An 18,358-nucleotide genomic window follows, 5' to 3' on the forward strand; every position below is an offset into this window, starting at 1 on the left:
AAAAAAATGTATATAAGATAAAGAATAGTCTATAAAATGACACATAGGAGGTCTATAAGCCTCCATAATGAATAAAAGCAGTAAAATTACACTTCAAATCCTACCAATGAGTACATGTGTCATCCATTTTGATCAACTTAAGAAAGAAAACACCATTGCTGAAAATGGGCGTGGCCACTGCTGATGGACATGCATTCTTTACTCATTGATGCTTTTTAAAAATTCAACCTGGCTACAACAGGAGATGTCTACACGATTTACCTCTGACAGCAACTTTTCCCCATATAGATAAAAGCACAGAAGTGTGCATGTGGGCAGTAATGCTATTGCACAGCACAATTGTATAGACATATTTAATTTGAAACTTCCACAAGTGAGTATTGTATTGACATCATATCCCAACTCCTTCTATGTCTCCTTCTCTACTTCTCAACATCACAACCTTCTATTCTTTAGCTATTCACACGCACACACACACACACACACACATACAAGCACACACGCATGTGCACAAACACATTTATAAATACAACCTGCTGACTTTATTTAGTGTTTCCCCTATGTATACATGTCTAGGAATGACCACTTGGGATTGGGTAACCTATCAAGGCCTGGAGAAAGCTACCTTTTCCTCTCTCTGAAGCCATTAAATGCTGGGAGCTCTTCATGTTGACATGTTTGAATTATGTGTACGTGTGTGTGAGTGCATGCACAAGTGTGCAGGTACCCATGGAGGCCAGAAGTGCCAGATCCTTCTGGGGCTGGAGTTACAGTGGCTGTGAGCCATATGATGTCAGCGCTGGGCACCAGACACTGGTCTATGATTTGAAGTGCTAAGCCATCTCTCCAGCCCTAAAGTAGGTTTTAACAGTTCACAATGAGAAAAGCCTATTTCTTACTGATATCTTTTGATTCGTGTTTAAGACAGCCAACAATTCTAAGCTAATGTACAAACTAAAATGTACCAAAGCTGCTACAGTATGAAAATTTTAAAACAAAGCTTTCTAGATGACATGATTTCACCTGCTGGAGAACATTCTTTGGGTTCTCCTGCCTGAGTTTTTTACCATTTTGGAGTGAACTCTGTGGATGTCCTTGGACTGCTGACAGATGTACCCTCTAAGCTGGGTGTGAGTCACCGTGGGGAGAGTGAGGGCAGGATGATGGGTACAAGCATCTCGGAGCAAGTGCCTACTAAGACTGCCATGTGCATTACAGCCATGTTACAAAATGTGAGGGAAAGCCCTGGAAACAAATTTCATGACAGTTCTAAGGACTAAGTAGAAAACCATCTAACTAAGTCTTGGTCTATGACAGTGGCTCTCAACCTTCCTAATGCTGCAACCTTTTAATTTTATGACCCCCAATCATAAGATTATTTTCATTGCTACTTTATAGTTGTAATTTTGCTGCTGTTGTGGATCTTCATGTACATATCTGATATGCAGGTGGTCTTAGGCAATCCCTATGAAAGGATCACTTGACTTCAAAGGGGCCAAAGTCTACAGGCTGAGAACTGCTGGTCTAATACAAGATCAGGAAGAGTTACTGCGGATTATTGAAAAGATGCTGAGCTGTATCTGGGTTTTTGTTTTTAAAATCTTTGTTGTAAGCTTTATGGCTTTAAAGGGTATCCTTTCTGTCCGCGTCTGTGCTGTGAACAAGGCATTTTTCTCCGTGGTGTCCGACTACAGTAAATTCAGTCACTTTAAGGGACTGTCACTCTTCTTGCAAGTTAATTTTTCACATTGAAATCTGCCAAACAACTTAGGAAGAGAGGAAAATTCATTTAAAACTGAGGCCAAGTTTAGAAGGCCCTAAGCTGAGACATTAAACACCCCTGGTTTAACTGCAGGTAACACAATATCATGGGAAAGAAAATCTGTATACCAGACTTCTGAGGCACGTGGATTTCTACATCATGCCTGTGATGAACGTAGATGGCTATGACTACACTTGGAAAAAGGTGGGTGTGGTCAAGAGAGCAAAGAATGCCCCTTGGGAAATGCAGAGATGTGGGTACTCATCATGGAATTCATGTTTCTTCTTTGAGCATAACTAACAAAATGCAACCATCACTTCCACCCACCAAAGACAAAAAAAAAAAAACAAACAAACAAACAAAAAAAAACCCACCAATCCTGCCTCTCATTTATGCAGCATTTATAAGCCCTCTCAAAAGTTCCCAGAATTCCCAATGCCACACAGTCGCAGAAACTATCTGCAGCTGGCAAAACTGCATCTCTGCTAGAGCACGAGGCAAATCATAGTCAGCTGCTTTGGACGGTTTGAAGCAGCCCCACATCCCCACACCCGGGGCTAAAACAAAAGCACATTCTTAACCAAAATCCCAGAATTCTCAAAAATGTCACAACACGATAGCATTCCTTTGTTAGGCTCAGGCTAACAGTTTGAATGAGTATGACAGGGATCTGGCTGGAGATGAGGACTGTGACAGAGACAGGATGCTCCAGCAGGATGCTAGATAGCCTTGCCCCCGTCTGGCTCTTTTAGGATCGAATGTGGAGGAAGAACCGATCTGTTCACAAGAACAACCGCTGCGTGGGCACAGACCTGAACAGGAACTTCGCTTCCAAACACTGGTGTGGTAAGTATTTTTTTTTCCTGTGTCTCTTCATGCAAGTGGTGAGAGAAGTCCAGGGCTTCAAGGAGATTACAGGGAAGTCCTGGCTGAACTGTTCGGATAACCAATTAACAAACATCCTAAGCAATTGCAGTGCCAAGACTGCTGACTTGAGCCAGCAAATCACTTTAATCTCTCCCTCCTGCTGTTGGCTCATCTGTAAACAAGAAAACTGAACCAGCTGATTTTTATTTATTCTTTGATAAGCTTACATAAGTAGACAATGAATCTCGATTATATTTACCTTCAGTTTTCTTTCTCACTCTCCCCAAATTGCCTTAAACATCGCCTTATCTCCTCTTCTTACCCTCCCCCTCCCTTCTATAATTCACTGAGTCCAGTTAGTGCTGCCTGCATGAGGGTGGGGAACCTACCAATGCTAATCCACAAGGAAAAACGACCACCTTCCTCAGCAACCATCAATTGCACATGGTTCCTCTGCTAAGAACTGGGACCTGTTAGGCTCTGGCCGTATCCCTGCTGGAATGTTTCGCTGGCTTGATCTCGTGCAGGTGTATGCAGCTGACCATAGTTGCTGTGAGTTCCTGGGTGTGAAGCCATGCCATGTCCAGAAGACAGTGTTTCCAAGCTCTCCTCACTGTCCTTTGGCTCTTCCATTCTTTCTTCTGCCTCTTCCACAATATTCCTTGTCCCCTGCAGGAGTTAATACCGATGATCCACTTAAGGCCGAGGACTCAACAAGGAACAGGGTTTAAAGGTCTCTTCTACTTCCTAAATTATATATATATATATATATGTCAGAACTAAGAAAGTCAGAGATCTTGCTTTAACAAGTCATGTTTATCATCAGGACTCGGGTAGAGAGCATTTCTAATGCTCCTGGTCTTTCATTTCCAACTGTATAGGCAAATGTTTGTTTATGTGGTGTTTGAAGCATTTTTTGTTGTGTTCAAATGTTGCCTTTCTTAACAAGTTCATTTTTCATGAATAATATAAGACATTAAGAAATAATAAAAATATTAAAAATGCTATAAAAACAGGCACAGTGAGAACTTACCATCCTTTGGTTTGAATGAGCTGAGGTCTCAGTGCATATAGACTCGGATCATAGGAACAATCTGCTCTCGGGGAGGCAGACGCAAATTTACCCTTTCTTCCCACTATGAGTTTATAGTTGATAATGCTATGGTTAAGGAACAGCTATGGGCCAGGAATGATGATATATATCTGTAATTACAGCACTCTGGGGCTGAGGCGGGCAGATGAGAAGGTTCAAGGTCAGACCAGGTTATATAGCATGCTTCAAACAAGCCTCTTAAACTAGACAATGAGTACTAATCATCTGTCATATCGAAAATATGTACACAGTGCTTAGGCAAAATGTGGCTCTCTGAGGTTCCACTCTTGTGAATTAGGGTCAAAGGAGAAAGGCTGAGAGGCAGGTGTATTAGTCAGGGTTCTCTAGAGGAACAGAACTGGTAGAATGAAAAAAAAAAACATATACATACACACATACACATATTTGTATACTATGTATATTTTGCATACATTGTATACATCGACATATGCTACATATAAACCATATACATCACATAAACATATCTACATCATCTGTATCTACTACATCTATAGCATATAAATCATATACATACATATGCACATACATATATACAATATACATATATATATATATATACATATGTATATATACACTTCACTGCAAATAAATCAAGGAAAATCCTTCATAGGTGTACCCAGTCCCTTGGTTAATTCCAGATATTGTCTATTCTAAGAATAGCCATCACATCAGGCTACCAGGCTAAAGGGATACATATTATGACCTCTCAAACTACTGTAAGACAGATCCAGAGACTTATTTCTACAGTCTCACTTGCTGTTGAGGGCTCTTTTTTGTTTTGAATAAACTATGCTGATTTTTACATTGCTAAGACCATAAACAAAATCATTTATAGTGCCTAAGGAAATTCAGAGTTTATCTGTCCTCATTTAACCAAAAGTTTGGCAACAAGTCACATCTTAGGCCTTCCTGGTTGTGTTTTCAGGATCCAAGAGAGCTGCCCCCAGGCTGTAAGGAAGACCCTCCTAGGATGCCTTTAGCAAGTTTGCTCTAAATACTTGGCTTCAAAAGAAACACAGACAACATTTACTGGACATAAAGAAATATGTCCCTTATAGGAATATAGAAATATATGTTATGTCTCCCCTTATCCATCTTTCTGGATTTGTTGCACAATAGCTATAAGGGAATTCACAAAGCACAGAGGAACACATATCTTATAATAATGCCATATTAACAATTCTACTACAGAGAAAGGTGCGTCAAGTTCCTCCTGCTCTGAAACCTACTGTGGACTTTATCCTGAGTCTGAGCCAGAGGTGAAGGCAGTGGCTGACTTCTTGAGAAGAAATATCAACCACATTAAAGCTTACATCAGTATGCACTCATACTCCCAACAAATACTGTTTCCCTATTCCTATAACAGAAGCAAAAGCAAGGACCATGAGGAACTGGTAAGTGCTTATTATTATTTTCTTAGAAGAATTTTATAAATTATTCTATCCAAGAATTAAAAAAAAAAAAGATAGGACAAGTTATTCCTTTAGGGAACAATAAGTAGGTGTTTTTCTCTACACTCTAACTCTGCCAGGAATTGGCTTGGGTCGGAGGGCACTAAGAGGATTCTAACCACAGTGAATGGCTTCCCTATATTAGATGAACTATGCAGAAGCCAGGAGGGGCTGTTGGCTGATGTGATCTGAGCATCTCACTGGGGGCTGAGAATGGTAGGGTTACACAGTGGTCACTGACTTTCTAGGACAGCTTGCCTCTGGCGAACTCATGTGGGTGCCAGCAGTGGGAATTATTTATTCAGTGCCTCTTTTTAGCTCCAAGTGCTAGCAAAGAACCATCAGCCAGTGTCTGCACTAAGACAAGCCTGTTTGGATTGTAGTGGACAATACAGGACATTCAGAGAAGCCCCACATAGCCTGCTATCAACTTACTGCATTTTGGTCTGGTCCCAGAGGATCTGTTTGGATTGACAGGTATAAAGGATGCAGGACTCTCAATGGGTTACACCAGTGGTCCTCAACCCTCCTGATGCTGTGACCCTTTGATACAGTTCTAAATGGTGTGGGGACCCCAACCATAACATTATTTCGTTGCTATTTCATAAGTGTCAATTCTGTTGCTTTTATGAACTGTAATGCAGATACCTGATATGCAGGATATCTGATATGCGACCCCCCACAAAGGGGTCACCACCCACAGGTTGAGATCTGCTGGGTTATACTCAGACTTAGTTAAACCCTTGTCCCAGGTGCTTTGGAGAGAGTGGAAGTGCCCTGGCATTGGCAAGGGCTGATCCCTGTTTAGTGGATTTTATTTACTGCTCGATCTTTGTTCCCTGGTGATATCTCTCTCTCTCTCTCTCTCTCTCTCTCTCTCTCTCTCTCTCTCTCTCTCTCTCTCTCTCTCTCTCTCTCTCTGTTTTGTTTTTTCGAGACAGGGTTTCTTGTGTAGCCCTGGCTGTCCTGGAACTCACTCTGTAGACCAGGCTGGCTTCCAACTCAGAAATCCACCAGCCTCTGCCTTCCAAGTGCTGGGATTAAAGACAAGCACCACCACTGCCCGGCATTCCCTGGCTCTCTTAACAGAGTAAAGCATCACCACATTAGGTAGGCTGGCAATTATTCATGACAAATACATATTTTCTGAAAATAGCTCATTTAAAATAAAAAAGATATTGATGTTTATGCTTTTTAATTCTTAAAGGAAATGTTTTAAAGAAACGTTCATCATTTTATTATTTATTTTATTTACTAGCTTATTTATTAATACTGTGCATAGAGAAATAAAAGGATATTTACCATGATTTAGATATAGAATTGATCTGGTTTTACCTTATTTGGCGGTTGCTGTCAGGACAACTACTCATCATGGGTAAAAGTCTCTATCCCGTCTACATTCTAAGAAGCCTTAGCTAACCCCGCAGTTAAGGATAACTCCATAGGATTAGTGAGGTGATCGACAGTGAGCACCACAGACAGCTGTAGTCATAGGTAATGCAGCAGAAGTCACTGATGTCTGGAAAGCCAGGGAAGTAAGGGATAAGGTGGACTGTTCACCAAGGGGTAAGGAGACAAGAATAATAAAGGTTTATTGATGTCAAGGGGCGTTCGCTGTTGCAACCAGGCACGGAGAGTCTTCTATGCATAAGGGCAGACCTCCTCTGCAGAGATGTTTCCCACAGGAACATACTCAGGGGATTTGATGGGGGCCACAGGGAAGTAGATGAGGTCAGCTTGGGAAGGTGTTTGAATGCCAATTCATATTGATGTATACAGATAATGAAGTTCTGTTGAATTGTTTTTCATTTTATTCTATGTGTATGGTTGTTTTGCCTGCATATGTGTCTGTGTACTACATGCATGCAGCGCTCGGGGAGGCCAGAAAAGAGCATTTGGATCCTCTAGGGCTGGAGTTACAGACAGTTGTGAGCCGCCATGTGGGTCCTGAGAATTGAACCTAGGTCCTTCTGGAAGAGCAACCAGTGCTCTGAACTGCTAATCCAGCGCTCCAGCCTCTCTTACCCACCAAACTTCTTTTTTTAACATTTATTCAACTCATGTGCATAAGTACTCATGGAGATCAAAGGACAACTTCCAGGCATTGGTTCTTTCCTTCCACTGTGTGGATCCCAGGGATTAAACTCAGGCCATCGAGCTGTGTAGCAAACACCTTTACTTACCCATAGAACCACTCTCCCCTGGCTCCTAAAACCAAAATCGTTTTTGCACAAAAACAGATCCCCACTGTCATAACACAGTAGCCACAGATAACCCTCTGCATCTTCAAGCAACCGATAGTGAGTACCAGAAAGCTAGCTCCAACGTTAGAGAAGATATGTTGTTAAGTGGGAACTTCGGGAAACATTTCTAAGAGTTGGGATCAGCTGTAGTGGAATCAGCTCCATATCAGGAGTGTAGCCCTGTGTTCGATATGTCTTTGATAGCTATTGGACAAATACACAAGAACAAACAGTAGCATTTGTAAGAAGCAAACTGTGCATCCAGTGAGAGCATGTGTGCTCTTTACAGAAGTGAAGTTTAGAGTACAGTGATAACTTTGTCTAGGAATGGAATAGTGCCCAGTGTTATAAAGATCTAGCTCGTTTTACATAACAAATTAATTCCTGAAATGCCACGTGAAGTTTTAAAATGCAAATTAGTGAAAACATTCAAAGTATTGGCAGAGTTCAGTTTTTAAAGCCATTCAGTTGTGATTGCCATAAACTGAAAAACTGTACTTTTTTTTAAAAAAGTTAATATCTTTTAAATTTACTTTTTGGATAAATCTAGGCTTTTTACATATAGACTTGCGTTCAATTAATGTGCTTATTTTATGTTTGCTTAGAAAGTTCAAACTGTCCTGTTTTGAAGCTGAAAACTGACCAACATCTTCATCCTATTTCTTCTAGTCTCTAGTGGCCAGCGAAGCAGTTCGTGCAATTGAAAGTATTAGTAAAAACACCAGGTACACACATGGCAGTGGCTCAGAAAGTTTATGTAAGTATTTCTGCAACAGTAACTTTTATTCTCTGGATGTAATTGTCATCTTGGAGTCTACTGCCTCCATCTGCTGACCTAGGCCTAGCCCTGGAGGCTTCTGGCCTCTGTACAATCTAATCCAGGCCTAGCATGTTTCCAGCTTCTGAGACTGACTGCTGAATAAGCTCCCCCTTTCTAGTTATTTCTGAGCTCTGGGTGGTTGGTTCACCTCAGTCACTCTGGCTCAAACTCCTCTCCCAGATGACTTATTCAGTCTGGGTTTTCTCTCAGCCCCTGAATTACTCTGCTTGACCTCGAACTAACTCTTCCAATCTTTTCTATCTTCTGGATCCTTCTCATTCTCTTGCTTGTTGTGTCTTTACCTGTGTCCAGCCTGTTCGCTCTTCAATCTGTCTCTGTAAAATCTCTCCCAGTAACACTGCCTCCTTCTCCCTCTCTCTGCTCCACTCTCCCTCCCAACTCTACTTACTGCTCTCACGAGCTCCACTGTATCCTGTACTGTACTCCTTTCTGAGCTGTCTGTCTCTCCCTGAAGTAGCTTATCTTTCCTCTCTTTTCTTGTAAAAGTTGGGCTTATCCTATTCTGTCAAATCTTTCTCTGATTCATCAATTTGTCCCTCAGTTAGACATCACTTTCAAACATTGGTGCTTCCTTCTACAAACTAGCATTACCGTCATTGTTTGGGATTAAAGGTATGCACAACCAAGTCTGGACCTATGCTTTTCTTTACCTGGAATTTGATCTGTACCAGGCTGGTCTTGAACTCAGATCTCCTGAGATTAGAGTCAAGTCTGCATTCCAGTCAGATCACGCACATCTTTGGATGTGACCCCTTGCCAGCAGCTATGTTCTGAATGAACATGCCTTTCCGCACTCCTCCTCCTTTTTCCCTCTTACTCCTTCTTTCCCTCTCCTCCTATTCCACCCTGGCATTCTCTTTGCCGTGCTGGGGGCTGACACCCGTGGCCTTCAGCAATGTTTCTTCAGGGCAATGTTTCTTTTTGGGAGCTTAGAGCATGGGGCACAGCAGTGGCATATGTTTGGTCTCTTGTGGAGTTTTAGTCTTCCACACCACAGGGTCATATGTGAAGTCACCATAATGACTAGAAACAGAAGAATAACTTAATCAGTGACAGGGCAGAACAAAGCCATGGTGACTGAGAAATGCACTACTGGGCTGGGCATGAGTTAGAATCCCCAGGATCCCTGTTTAAAACCAGCAAACAAACAAACAAACGAAGACAGATGTGGCCACATGCACCTGTAACCCCAACACTATTCAGGGGCAGGAGGGCAGAGAAAGGGGGCAGGAAGTTTGCTGGATGTTCTAGCTGCCAGCTTAGCTCCAGTGTCCTAAATAACCCAGTCTCAAGTGAATAAGGCGAAGAGTGATAGAGCAAGCATCCAGTGTCCTCCTTTGGCCTCCATATGCAGGTGTGTATGAACAATCAGATATAACACACACACACACACACACACACACACACATTTGTAGCAACAAAAGAAGAAGCCATGGTAGTATTTAAGAGATGAAGCTTATCTCTATAGAGTGGGGGTTCTATACTTGGCAAGCATACTAATTAGGAGGAAACAGCAATACAAGGCTAAAAGTGCATATAAGTTGCTCACAGCTATCGTGTGATATATAAAGCTAGAAGATGCCATTCGCCTCGCATGCTTTTTAGCGACAGCCTGTTTCCTGATGCATAGTAAGAGCTTGGTTGTGGCGAACTCACCAACTGTTTTCAATCTATATTTACTGAGAGATACTTACTGAGAAACTCCTGTGCAGGCTGGCAGCTCTTGATTCTGTTCTTCTGAAGTCCTTACAATTCCTGGGGAGATGAGAATAGATGTCACTCCAGATAGAGAAGCTGTTATCAGACCAAAGGAGGGATAACACCTCTGTCCAGTTTGATCAACCAGAGAGTTTGGGAGTTACTTACAGGAATCTGGGAGAAGAAGGAGAAATGACTTAAAGACAGGCACATCACCAAAGCCCACCCCGGCATGGGCGATGGCTCAGGGAAGCTGGAACTGTTTCATCTAGGAGGAAATTGCTTTATAAAACTGAGATAAGAACAGAAACCAAGCATGGAAACAAATATCAGCAAACTACAGGTCATTGGCCAAGCCCAGGTCACCACATATCTTCATAGCCTTTGAAACAAGAGTGATTTTCCTAATTTAAAAAAAAATGTTGAAAAAAAACTATGAAAATAATTAAAACTTGACACATCAAGATTATATGAAAATTCATATTTGTTTCTGTGAATAGTTTTATTGGGACACAGCCGTGCTCATTAATTTGCATATTATCTATGGCAGCTTTCTTGACAGCCCAGATAATTGCAACAGGGACCAGCTGGCTCACAAACATAAACTATTTCTTATCCTAGCTTTTTTTTGGAAAAAAAAAATAAAGCCTTGCCAATTTCTAATGCAAACAAATGTTTAAATGAAATGCAATTTCACTCACCGATCTAAAGAAAAAAAGGGTTGGGAATGACTGTAGCCGAGAGAAGCTACGAGGCTAAAGTGGTCTGGCAAGGTGCCCCTCCATAAGTGGAATTCCTTGGAGAAGAACTATTAAGTAGCTGCCAGATGATAGTGAAAGATGTTGAATAAAGGCATGAAAAAGATTTTGAGGCACCATAGGGAAAGCCCAGGGTCTCATGATTGACCCATGGCTATAACAACAGTTGATTTGTTTCAATATCCCTGTAAATTATCAAATGCTTTATTAGCAGCAAGTCCAATCCTTCTTCCTTTGTCTTCAGTCCTTCCTGGAGCTGTCTATCAGATTGGGCCACATACCTTTGGTGTTGCTGGCCCATGGCTGCCTTGTTAATATAGGCAATTTCCACACACTAATTCACTTAGGGTGTGTGTGTGTGTACTCACAGGATTAGAGCTGGAACTATAAATGTTAGGTGTTTGTTGATCATAATTATTAGAAATATTTATGGATGACTGAATACATCCACTATTGATAGATATTTTAAAAATATTAGAAATTCTGTATAAACCATCTATAATCCCAGCACTCAAGAAGCAGGAGAATTAAGAATTCAGGGACATCCTGGGTTATATGGAGAGTATGAGGCCAGCCCAGGCTATACTTGAGTTATTAAATGCATGTATGTGTATATTAGACACACAACACATATGTGGCAACTACAAAAAAAAATCCTAAAACATACTTAAAGTCAAATAACAGGAGATGTCTACATGTTTTGGGTACTAGGAAAACACTATTAAATTTTTTCCTAAAATTGTTTTGTGTAGTTGATGCAGTCCTGTGACACTTAACTAATTTTGAAGGAAGCCTACATGCTTTGTGATGGGGAAACAATAGTGACCATTCCATAAATTGATTTGTATATTTGGTGTACTCTTATGAATCCTGACATGATTTTGAAGTTTATTTGGAAGCATGCATATGGTAGAGGAATTTGTAAAATGCTAAAAGTAAGGCTAATAAGAGACATTTGACCCCACTGAGCTCTCAAGCATATTATAAACATAGGGTAATTAGGATGGTGTGGAACTGAGCCTAGAAGAGGCGGGTCACTGGACGGGAATAACAGGCACAGGAAGATATTCAAATATATAAGGAGACCTAGTATGTTATAGGGGAGGCATTTCAAACAATATTTAATTATCAGCCCTGGAAAAACTCACAGGCCACTAAGAATAAAAATTGAATTGAGTTACTAATACATCTTTCACTAAAATAAATGCCAAACTGATCAAATATTAAAGCACAAATAACCCCGCCATAAGCTAAGAATTTGAGTGAGAAAAACCTCACACTTTACATAGATTTTATGACAGTAATGCAGTTCTTAAAAACAGCATATGAAATTAACCATGTAGAAAAGTGATCAAGAGGCCAGGCAGGGCGGTTGGTGGCACATGCCTTTAATCCCAGCACTTGGGAGGCAGAGGCAGGCAGATTTCTGAGGTTGAGGCCAGCCTGGTGTAGAGTGAGTTCCAGGACAGCCAGGACCAGACAGAGAAACTCTGTCTCAATCCCCACCCCCCCAAAAAAAAAGCAATCAAGAAAATTGATAGAAAAAATATAAAATGAATATAAAAATGTATGCAATTCATTGATAAAGAAATCTAAATCAAAGACAATTGCTTCTTCTTTTCTTTCTTTCCTCCTCCTCCTCCTCCTCCTCCTCCTCCTCCTCCTTCTTCTTCTTCTTCTACCCAGAAAACTGACAGGATGCAAGATTCTTGCCCATGGTGCAGAAGCTGCCAGTTGGGTATGCTGACACTCTGCTGGGAGGAAATAGGTTTCATTCTTTTGATTAGTACTTGGTGACAAGTGTGGTAACTGTAAAAGGTACACCACTTTAGTCAAGTAATTCTAACTCTAGAAAAGATTCTGAAGTATGAAACATTGATTTATGGACAATGGTGCTCATTCTAAAGAAACTAAGTTATTTATCAACAAAATTATTTGAATCAATTATAGTTTACAATGCAATCCCTTAAAATGACTAAAAATAATATCTATTCAAACACAACAATGATACATTTGGTAATGTTACAATAATTACTTCCAGAAATGTTACAAATTGAGACAGAATGTACATGCACTGTAAAATGTACTAAAATGTTATTGGCAGTTATCACTCCTTAATCAGATTATTGTTGAGTTCTGGGCAACATGTGTTTTCTTTCTTAACGTGGTTTCTTTTAGATGACTACAACTTTCAGATAAGAAATTTAGGTAACACCCAGAAGAAAGCTATTTTCATTTCTACAGTGAAATAAAGTGTTTGTTGATATGAAATAAATATATTTTGTGTCTCTTTTAGATCTAGCTCCTGGAGGTTCTGACGATTGGATCTATGATTTGGGCATCAAATATTCGTTTACAATTGAGCTCCGAGATACAGGCAGATATGGATTCTTGCTGCCTGAGAGATACATCAAACCCACTTGTGCAGAAGCTTTGGCCGCCATCTCTAAAATAGCTTGGCATGTCATCAGGAACACTTAATGCCCTTACCTCTTCTCTCATTATTTTTATTTTATTGATTTCAGCAACACTTAACTGTTGCACTAGCTTCTAAGTTGAATCAGTTTCCTTGGTTTTGTTGAAGAATAAAAAGCACACTACTTTGAGCTTAAGAGTGACAATGGTCCCCTGTGTATTTTAACCTTTTTATTTTTATTTTTTATTCTAAGAGATTAGCTACTGGTCCCACCCCACCGTCCCTTGATTTATGATGAACAGCTGCAGTTTTAAGATGTACTGTGTGTGTGGTGGGGCGTGAGGGCGTGACTTTAAGCACCAGGTTTATGCTGGACCCCCATCAGAGGCCAGAAGAAAATGGGGAACCGATGTTACTGAAGGTTACAGAAGGTGGTCAGCAGTCACGTGGGGGATGGGAGTCAAACCTGGTCTCTGAAAGAGCTGCAACCGCTTTTAACGGCTGGAGCCATCTCTCCAGCTCCTCGTAAGCAACTTTTGCCCTAAATCTACGGAGATCATTGGATCCAAGCAGTAAAAGCAAAGGCACTCTGTAGCACCTCAAGGGTTTGCACCCTAAAATTTTAATCAGTCTCTGCTCGTGTTCTTGAAAACGCAATCCGTGAACTTCTGCTCCCGCGACAGGCCCAGGCGGGGGACGGGCGGTTGTCAAAATCTGCAGCTTCGAAACGCACCAGGCTGGTGGTTACTGCCGAAACAAAGTAGCGCTCTATGCGATGGAAAACGGTGAAAACCAGAATCTCAGTCAACTGAGAATCTCCGTCCTCCTACGGGGACTCCCTGTGTCCCCAGACCTTAGTAAACAGAAAGCGTCAGGAACACGCTCCACACTGCCCTCGCGTCGGACGCGAGGGGGCGTGGTCCGAGAGGGGCGGGGCTTACTCGATGACGACTAATCTGGGGGCCGGAAGCTGCCGTGCCTGCGGAGGAGTCGGGCAAACTCGCGACTTCCGTCGGCTTTTAGATGCTGCCCGTATAGCGGCCAGGCAGAGTTGCGGTCTTAGCGTTGCTCTGCAGTGGCCTCTGTGCGTCTCTCGTCTCGTGTCCCGAGCTCTCCGGAGCTGGGAGAAGATCCGGGCGGCTCCGCTGCTCCCTGTTCCGGGCGTCCGCCCCGCTTGAGGAGGGCCGGCCCCTGGGAGCCGCGCGTGCACGTCCTCTTGGTCGTCCTCCCGGGGCCGGGCGCGGGGACAGCCGGAGCTGAGGCGTCAGGGACGTCCTGAAGACTGCGCTTACGAAGGGTGCTTGGAGAGGAGGTAAGCGTTCGGGGAGCGGATGGGAAGAGGCGTTGGACCCGGCTCGGGTGGGCGTCCTGCGCTGTGGCCTCCATCCTCGCTCGCCTTGTGCTGTGCTGCTTGCGTTTCCGAACGCTGTTTGAGCATCCCACCCTTGACTCTGCAGAAGCTCTTGGTGTTAGATCTGGCTGTTGCTCCAGTTGTGATTCTGGAGTCTGTGTCAGGAAGCAGGCGGACTCGGATTCCGCGGTGTGGTGGTCGCATTTGTGTGTGGTGAAAGGGTGCAGCAGTTGTGTTTCTTGGATTTAGAGTTGCCTTCTTCACGTATTCCAGATCTATTGAAGAAAGGAGAGTCCTTTTGATTGTTCCTGGTCTTGTTTATTTCCCGGCTGCAGTAAATACTATTGGAAGTGTAGGAGTACTGTTTTATCTTTATACTCCCAGGCAACGGGAAGCTAGAACGAAAGGAGAAGATATATCTGGCAGTGTCACTTGCTAAGCAGGTTGACATTTATGTGGCTGGGAAAGTATTCAGAGTTGAAAATACTTGGATGATATTGGTAGGATCTTGCTTGTGAGAGGCAGTATCTTAAGTTAATTCGTTTTATTAGGAGTCTTCAGATAATTTGAACTCTTTCAGTTATGGGCGTGCACAGTCTCTCCTGGTTTGTGAATTTCTAAAAAATAATTTGAAAAGGTTGGACCTTTACGTTTGGCATTTAAGGGTTTAAAAGTCTGTGATATGTTTGTTTAGTTAGTCCAGATAACTCTGCGGCTCTGCTATATGTTTAGTTTTGCTATGTAGTATTTAACATTACTAGCTTTAGAACCCAGACAACAATATTTCGCAACACAGACGTATACATTTTTAAATAACTTCCAACTTCTTAATTAGTTAGATTATATCAGATGACAGTTTCATCTGGAGACTTAGCAAGTTGATGTAGGCATGTCACAATTTCTGTGCAAACGGTTGTGCCCTGAAACTTGAGTTTCAGTGTGAGCATCCGGTAGGATGTAGTTGATACCTACACATAGGGGGTGACTCAGATACCTAAATGTGCAGAAACTCAAATCCCTTCTAGAAGACGATGTTTTATATGCCTTCAATCATCTCTATACTTCTAATACATAGTGGAATGTAAATCCTATGTAAGTACTTTTATGCTAATTTTTACAAATAATGTAAATAAGGTTTGTATACAGTGTAGTTTTGGTTTTTGGGTTTTTTGTTGTTTTGTGTTGCTTTGGTTTTGGTTTTGTTTTTTTCCTGGATATGTTCAATCCAGGGATACAGCTTCTTTATTTGCTTTCTGTTTACTGGTGACTTGGAGTGAGCACTAACCTTTATTCTGAGTATATTCTCTGTTCTCAGCAGGCCGTACCACCCTGAACACCTGATCTCAGACGCTTATCGGGATTGGGCCTGATTAATGTCTAGATTGGAGACACTTACCTCAGTTTAATGTCTGTAATATAAATTTAGAATACTAAAGCACAGTATGATTTTTATATCAATGCATTATATTAAGTCATTAGTGTTAATTTATATTGGATTAAGCATACATTTTGAATTTAAATCTTGGTCTTTTTTAAAGATATATATATATATGTATTATATGTATATATTACTTATACATATATACATACACACACATATTTAGCTTAACAGGATTTGAATCCAAAATATACCTGGTTTTAAACATTTAGGATAAGGGAATTCAAAATTAGCATATTTTTTATTAACAAAATTTAAGAGGCCTTGAAAGCAATTACTTATTCAAGAAGAGCCACCTCTGTCCTGCTCCTTCCTCAGCCAGGTTGTTGGTATGGAACTCAGAGTATATTGTTCCCTGAAGAAGGGGAGCAGTTCTCATATTTGAGATGTATTTCCTCTTAATAGGCTCAGCATTATTGCCCCTGAATTTGAATTTTCTTCCTTTTTTTTTTTAATTGAAAGGAGATGATGAAAGTTCCAAATATTTATTACACTCCAGAGGAGACTAGATAAAGGAAAACAATTGCATAGTCATTTGGTTTTGATAACTCTTGTATTTGAGAAAGATGGAAGAAATAGGTGGTGATAGCCTTAACCAAAGAATAATTTGAATACCAAATGGAGGAACATCTTCAGGCAAGAGTCAGTTTAATAATAAGTGGTTGGTTTACAGTCTCTGATTGGAAAGACATTGGCATCTACAATTCTGGTTCTTTATGTCTGATAGTTCTCTTCCACTTTGAAATACTCATATCTGTCTCATTATGGTTTTTGTCTTTTAATCAAATTTAAACTCTACCCTTTTGTAGTATTCATCTTTCTTTGTGAACCCAGCATTTAGGATGGGAATTTTTGAGCTTTCAAAACATCAGTGATTACATGGTTTTGAGTTACATGGTCTAATATATGAAACAGAATTTTTTTGGTGTATTGCAGATTATATATTTATTTTCTGACAAATGAGATTTTAAATTATACTATCTTCTGTGCAAACAAAAAGCATTTATTCGTGCACAGTTATAACTGTGTGATTACTAATGTTGAGGATAATATCATATTGTGGATTGCTAGTAGAAGTTCTTAGGTTGACGATGTATTAATCAATTGTATTACTGTAATGAAATTCCTTATACAGGATACATAGGAAGAAAAGAAAGCTTATTTTGACTTCCGGCTATAGAGATTTATGTCCAAGGTTGGATCCATTGCTTTGGGTTCTTGGGTGTGTAGCACAACCACAAAGTGGACTTAGAGGGAGAGATGAACAGATTAGTTTTACAACCTCCTTTGAAAGTGTCCCTTTGCCTCATGATGCAAGGATTCCCTGTTATGCCTTACCTCTTAAAAGGTCCATAGCACCTCCTGCTACCACCACACTGAGGACCAAGGCTTTACTGACAGTCTCTGCAGGGGGAGAAGCATTCATCCAACCTTTACTGACAGTCTCTGCAGGGGGAGAGGCATTCATCCAACCTTTAGCAAATGATCAGAGGTGTTCATTCCAGAACCATTGATCCAGAATCTAAGAAGCTGAAGCAGGAAGATTCATTCTAGGTGGATATCTTTCATTCTTAATTTTACTTTTTGTGCCTCATGTTATAGTCCTCTCTCTAATCTAGACCTGTTACCAAAATACAGTGTGATTGTAGGACAGAATCCAGCACTGTAGGATTCTAAGGTAAAAGGATATATCTTTTATTTCATTGTATTTCTTTCCCCCTTAGTTCGGAAGGCTGAGTAGTAGTTGGGAAATGACCCTATAGGTGAGCTCTTTTGTTTTTTAGAATTGTTTATTTTATTTTTGTTTTATGTATATGAGTGTTTTGTCTGGATGTATGTATGTGCACCACATGTGTGCCTGGTGCCTGAGGAGGCCAGAAGAGGGTCTTGGATCCCCTGGAACTGGAGCTATGGATGGTTGTGAGTTACTATGTGGGTGCTGGGAGTTGAACAGTGGTCCTCTACTAGAGCAACAAGGGCTTTTAACTGCTGAGCCACCTCTGCAGCCCCTGCAGGTGACTCTTGAGACATTCTTCATGCCATCTGTAAAAGCAGTGTTTGTATGGGAAGTAGCTTGTCACTGGTAAAAGTACAAGCCCGGCCTGGTGTGGCTTATGCGTTGGGATCTGTAGCTCTTCCTTCATTGGTGTAACATTCTAGTGGGCTCTAGACATCCAGGATCGGAGAGAAGCTGTGAAGCCAGGCACTGCAGCAGTAGGTCAGGGAGGAGAGCAGTAATGTCTAAATGGAATGACAGCATTAAAGACGTAGTAGAGCAAGGCAAACTGGGGTCCCTTAGAAGACCAAGAAAGGAGATGGCAGAAGATCAGTACTTCAGCTATAGGAATAAATAGTGTTTAACCAGGATTCCCTAGAGCAGTGCTTCTCAGCCTTCCTAATGATGTGACCCTGTAATAAA

The 18,358-nt window shown here is 41.2% G+C and overlaps 2 protein-coding genes across 5 annotated transcripts in view; both read left to right on the forward strand.

The window, feature by feature from the left end:
* Cpb2 (carboxypeptidase B2) overlaps nt 1-13,346 on the forward strand; it is a 40,921-nt gene extending 27,575 nt beyond the window's left edge. Inside the window, exons 7-11 of the mRNA XM_021181993.3 lie at nt 1,856-1,966; nt 2,515-2,608; nt 4,935-5,137; nt 8,107-8,194; nt 13,031-13,346. Of these exons, the coding sequence (XP_021037652.1) occupies nt 1,856-1,966; nt 2,515-2,608; nt 4,935-5,137; nt 8,107-8,194; nt 13,031-13,215 (681 nt within the window). The 3' untranslated portion in view covers nt 13,216-13,346. The remainder of the gene's footprint in view (nt 1-1,855; nt 1,967-2,514; nt 2,609-4,934; nt 5,138-8,106; nt 8,195-13,030) is intronic.
* A 781-nt stretch (nt 13,347-14,127) lies between these two features.
* Zc3h13 (zinc finger CCCH-type containing 13) overlaps nt 14,128-18,358 on the forward strand; it is a 60,609-nt gene continuing 56,378 nt past the window's right edge. For all 4 annotated transcript variants that reach the window (XM_085828779.1, XM_021181995.3, XM_021181997.3 and 1 more), the window contains exon 1: nt 14,128-14,462. The gene's annotated coding sequence lies outside the window, so the exon portion shown is untranslated. The remainder of the gene's footprint in view (nt 14,463-18,358) is intronic.

Source organism: Mus caroli, unplaced genomic scaffold (assembly GCF_978045245.1).
Source record: "Mus caroli unplaced genomic scaffold, Mus_caroli_1 scaffold_12, whole genome shotgun sequence".
NCBI lineage: Eukaryota > Metazoa > Chordata > Mammalia > Rodentia > Muridae > Mus > Mus caroli.